We start from the raw sequence: 5666 nt of genomic DNA, 5'->3' as shown, positions 1-5666 counted from the left end.
TAAACAGGCATATTGTTAGATTGCGAGGTTAGGATGATAGAGAAAACTTCTCCATAGAAGTTATAGCAACTGGAGTGAGCTTCAAGAACATGAAAATTATCAGACTTTTCGAGGTAGATTTATTTATAGTGACGCAGTACTAAAGGAATCCGCACCCAGACACGTACTTACATACATACATACATACAGAGAGAGAGAGAGAGAGAGAGAGAGAGAGAGAGAGAGAATCAATTAGATCCCCACAAGAAAGCTTTGCAACCAGTAGCCCAAGGCTGCAAAGAACTCGAAGGACACCAAGAACAGTACTTCTGAGAGCGAGAGCATGAAGGATAACCGTATTTAGAATATGAAGATTGAGAGAGAGAGAGAGAGAGAGAGAGAGAGAGAGAGAGAGAGAGAGCGAGCAGGTATGTGGGTGGGTGGTTATAGCACGATGCCCACATTCCCGCATTTCCTGGCGGTTTCGAGAGTGCAGCGGGGCTTGGAATAGTCTTGTGATTCACGAGCGAATATGATCCCGTTTCCGTCTCTCTTTTTATTTTTTGTATGCAGATCTGGCAACAAGTACGCTATTTATACTTTCAATTCCTTTACTCTCTCACTGTAGGTTAGTTTTAAGTTTTGGTTTATATTTATATTTAATATCATGATAATCTTACAATGGGGGTCGGCATGATTGGAGAGAGAGAGAGAGAGAGAGAGAGAGAGAGAGAGAGAGAGAGAGAGAGAGAAGAGTGATATGTGGCATTTAAGTCAACAGCGCTCTCTCATGTTCCTCATCTAGCCTTTTATGGATTATCCTTCTCTTGTGTTAAAATTTAGGTACAGGAGCGATTTGCTTATTATATTGTCAAGTAATACCATCCCCTAGGTAGGGGTCGGGCGGGGGGCGGCGGGGATGTAACTGCAGTCAGTGCACCCCGAGCGGTGCATTGTGGGCAGGAATAAAATGCTTCTTACTGAGTTGCTTCGGCCACTAACTGCACCTACTTTTTAGATTTTTTGCATCACCTCCATTTTCCTTCCTTCCTTCGATCTTGCTGTCCAACTCCTCCAACTCCCTCTCCATCGTCTAAAGCACTGGATACCTGAAACTGCACCTGTGCTTCTTGGCTTTGTCGTGTTGACTTTCATTTCAATCACGAGACTGACTCTCGCTCTAGCCGGACGAGCGGGACAATATGGGCTTTCATCTCGAAAACCGAGTCTGTATGCCGTTCTCGACCTCAGCCGTGAAATATTTACTAGTTTTTAGGCGCCCGTTGCGGTAGCCGTCTGAGAGAGAGAGAGAGAGAGAGAGAGAGAGAGAGAGAGAGAGAGAGAGAGAGAGAGGTGGTGGAGGAGGAGGAGGGGAACATAGGTGAGCGTTCATTGCTCCGTCAAAATGAGTACCAATAAAATGTCAGGGTTCGGCGAAGTAATGTTTACGGACTGTTCTTGGAGCAAGAGCCCGTGCCAACACGTGACTGGATTCATCTAACAAAAAAAAAAAAAAAAAAAAAAAAAAACAAAAAAAAAAAAAAAAAAAAAGGGGGAACGGGGCAATAGTTGTTATACCATAGGGCTTAAAACAATTAAAGACATTCATAATTCTCTGTCTGTAGTCAACAGAAGTGATTTAGATTTAAAGGTATTCGAAATAGTAAAAATGGAAATAATAAATAAAAGTGTTTAAAGAGTATATTATAAAAACTGGAACGGTCTGGAATACTCCTCACACCAGAGCATGGTGTAATTTGTACCGGAAAGAGATATGAGGAGGGTAAGGATGTTTGTAAGAAATATCTATCATGAATATATTGCTCTTTGGTACCGGAATCAAATTACAACAAATCATTATGTAATTTTTTTTTACACTTCACTGGCGATCCAGCACATTCGTTTAGAAGTTGAAAATTTATGAATGCATGAGAGAGAGAGAGAGAGAGAGAGAGAGAGAGAGAGAGAGAGAGAGAGATGCTGGAACAGGTTGAAAAGGCAATTGTCTGTCTCTCGCCGAAATCTGAAGAGACCCACCGTGGGCCCACATACCATCACTTCCTGCAGTCGAAGCCGCTGCACTGTTGCCCTCAGGGGCTAGGCTAGGGATAGAGAGAACTAACCCCCCGCCCCCCGCCCCACCCCTTCTCCTTCCCCATCATACCCCATCCGTGCTCCGTGCAAAACGCATCTACCTCCTACCTACCCTTTCCCCCACCCCCGACCCTTTCTTCTAAATCTGCTGCTGTGCCACATCTACGATTCTTTGTTAACTTCAGTTTTAACTTTGGTCGGTGCTTGGCGCATCTTGGGTGTGGTGAGTTTTGCCCCGGAGTTCTGGCCGCAGGAAAACTATGAGGAATGAGTCTACAGTATTGGCTTTAAACCATATGTTTTCCCAGTTATTTAATGTGCCTCTGTTTACTATTGGTATTTTTTTATTTGTATAATTTTTGTTCGTTGTCCTTATCATTCTAGAAAATAGTACCCACTTATTCTATCATTCTAAAAAAGAATACCCACTTATTCATAACGGTAATTACAATGCTCCTACGAGAAATTATAATTCCCTTCCAATTGTGGAAATTGTAACTACGTACTGTTGCAGTGTTTTCAATATTACATTACAGTTTTTAGTAATATTACACATAAATGATTTTTTTTACAGCTAATTGTTGTACTCGCGAGCACTGTTGAAAAGTTTTATTTTTCTTTCTTTTTATTTTTACGGCTCTGAATTTCGCTGGACCTAAACTGATATTCATGCATAAATTCGACTGAAATCTCTTAACTTGAGCAAGGTCGTCCGTCCCCCGAGGAACGACACTCGCTTCCTGTCTGAAAGGCTGGAAACATTGTGAGCTTATACATGACACGTCATAATTTAGCAGGAGGCCGCATGACCAGATGTGCATTTGAAGTGCAATTTCCTCTGGGATGATCAGACCCGTAAATGGATGAATGAGTCCTTTGTAGGGAGGAGGTCGTAGACAGATGCTCTTGCTTTTCCTTGAGGAATTTCTGCATTTGGCTTTGTGTTTGGATGCGTCATGATATTGAATTTGAGCCTATTAATAATTCGTGTATGGATCGATAGACTGATCGACGGGTAAGTATAGACATGGGTAGGGAATACAAAATGCTTCTGGGGCATTTGGTTGGATGTGCTCCGATATTGACATTTATCATATTGATGATTTGTAAATGGATTGATGGAATGATAGATGAATATAGAGGTAGATGGAGAGTATAGAAAACTGATCGTGCATTTGTGTTCATTTGATAAGAGATTTGTCCTTCGGTCTCAGTGGAATAACTTGAGTTTTAACATTGGCTCATTTCTCCTTCATGAGACTATGTTCGTGACCTCATGAAATCCCTTTACATTCTATCCACATTAGTTCCGATATTCTCGATTTACGAAAGGAAATCATTGTCTGCTTGTTATAGATTATCATATTCATGAAAGACTATGAGCGTAAATGAGTGCCCTCTGTAATTATTGATCATTCCCCTGGTAATTTTTGTAATTTTCGATCATTCTCCTAGTATTTTTGTAACTGCCTGCGCACCATCGTAAAATGGAAAAGTGAATTGATTGAATATTCTTGATGTGGCAATGGAATATTCAGTTTTGTAGACAAAGGTCTGTAAGATGATAAGGGTTATCAAGATACAATGGATTACCTTTTTAAGTCACGTATATCTTGGTTATGTAGGCCGGGTAACTGTTTACAGTTTTGACAGTGATAAATTATAAGTATAAATGTCATCTTGAGCATTATTCTTACATTACTTCTTCATTCTGCATATATGTAACTATGTTTACCGGACACCACCATAAGGCATATTTATAAAAATGGATTAAAATTTATAAACATTGGATTTGTTCTAGATGTCTGTTGATTTTTACTTATTAATGTTTGGAAGTGAGAGCGTTCTGTGTAAAATTTATAAGAGATACAGTGCACTATCAAGCTATCCTTTTTACCTCAGCTTCGGAGGTTAGGAAAGGAATTTGATTAAATTTTTTTTCTATATTTTCCCAGCGAATAATTGATTGGACATGGCTGTGAATCAGAGTCTGGATTCCTGCTCTGAGTATGTTGTCACATTGTTCATTGTTGTCGTTACAAATGTACCCTTACAGAAATGGTAGCTTCTTGATGTTGCTTTAAGCGAGTGCTTAGGGAACTTATTTGTGTTACTGATTGTCCTTTTCAGTTTCTGTGGTTTCTTTGCTGTGGAACATACGAGCTTTAGCAATTGAATTTGTCGTAAGGTCAAGTTGGTTTGATCTGCTACCTCTTCTTGTATGTGTGATATTTCGTTAGAAATCATCATCATCGTTAATAATAATAATAATAATAATAATAATAATAATAATAATAATAATAATAATAATAATCAATAATAATAATAATAATAATAATAATAATGAGGTTTCCAAGATGAACTCATTTTTTCGGACTTAAGTAAATTGATTAGTTTTTTGTTCTTTTTTTATTCAAATATTTCATGCAGACTTAGTAGTTCAGTGTTGAGTCTATTCATATAAGCATTTAAAGTTTGGTTTGAATGATTTCTTTTTCAGGTATTACAGTGACTGAGGTCGTTATTCACTTTCATATATATATATATATATATATATATATATATATATATATATATATATATATTTATATTTATATAGATATAGATAGATAGATAATATATATATATATATATATATATATATTATATATATATATATATTATATATATATATATATATATATATATATCTTCACATTCATCCCACATGCATAGGGATTTTAGTTGACTTCATTGACATTTTTCCTTTCACTAGTTGAACCTGTGTAACCTCTGTATTAATATACATACATACATTATGTAATATATATGATATATATTATATATATATATATATATATATATATATATATATATATATATATATATATATATACAAAGCATCTTGTCTTCAAACTGAGTATTACGCGGTGCTTTGGAACGCTAGTCACGAATTTGAATTCAGAATGTTGATTTATTGTAGTCTGTATGCGATATATGTTTGTGCAAATGTTTATGTATGTCTACGTTGTGGTTGAGTGTATCATTTACATTGGCACGTGTATATATTCACGGTTAGGAATGTCTTTTTGATTATCAAAGCAAGTTTAAGTGTCATCTGTATTATAGTTTAGAGAATGATCATTGGAAACGATGGAATCCTTCTCTCTCTCTCTCTCTCTCTCTCTCTCTCTCTCTCTCTCTCTCTCTAAGTTGGCTTTTCCCCAAAGCGTAGGTCACAGCACTGAGACGACCCCAGTTTCTCCTGTATTAGAACTGTGAGAAATATCCCGAGGGCTTTTTCGCGAGGAGCTGAAGTGTCTCTCTCTCTCTCTCTCTCTCTCTCTCTCTCTCTCTCTCTCTCTCTCTCTCTCTCTCTCTGTCCTTTCTTCTTCTTCGTCTTCTTAACTCAGAATTTCTAGAGTGTCTTTTCTCTCCCATCTTTTTTCTTATCCCAGAATCTCTCTCTCTCTCTCTCTCTCTCTCTCTCTCTCTCTCGCTTTTCTTCGTAGCGTAGAAACTCGCGTGTGTCATTTCTCTCTCTCTCTCTCTCTCTCTCTCTCTCTCTCTCTCTCTCTCTCTCTCTCTCTCGCTCTCTCATGGGAAGGAGAGAG

General features: G+C 37.8%; 1 protein-coding gene across 1 annotated transcript in view; it reads left to right on the top strand.

Annotated features, from left to right (window-relative positions):
• The window catches only part of LOC135211506 (WAS/WASL-interacting protein family member 3-like), a 134311-nt gene extending 129722 nt beyond the window's left edge, over positions 1-4589 (top strand). Inside the window, exon 2 of the mRNA XM_064244810.1 lies at positions 4574-4589. Coding sequence (XP_064100880.1) covers positions 4574-4589 — 16 coding nt within the window. The remainder of the gene's footprint in view (positions 1-4573) is intronic.
• The last annotated feature ends 1077 nt before the right edge of the window (positions 4590-5666 follow it).

The sequence above is a fragment of the Macrobrachium nipponense genome, chromosome 4, assembly GCF_015104395.2.
Source record: "Macrobrachium nipponense isolate FS-2020 chromosome 4, ASM1510439v2, whole genome shotgun sequence".
In the NCBI taxonomy this organism is placed as follows: domain Eukaryota; kingdom Metazoa; phylum Arthropoda; class Malacostraca; order Decapoda; family Palaemonidae; genus Macrobrachium; species Macrobrachium nipponense.
The sequence above is the reverse complement of the archived record's forward strand: the minus strand, read 5'-3'. Positions and strand labels throughout refer to the sequence as shown.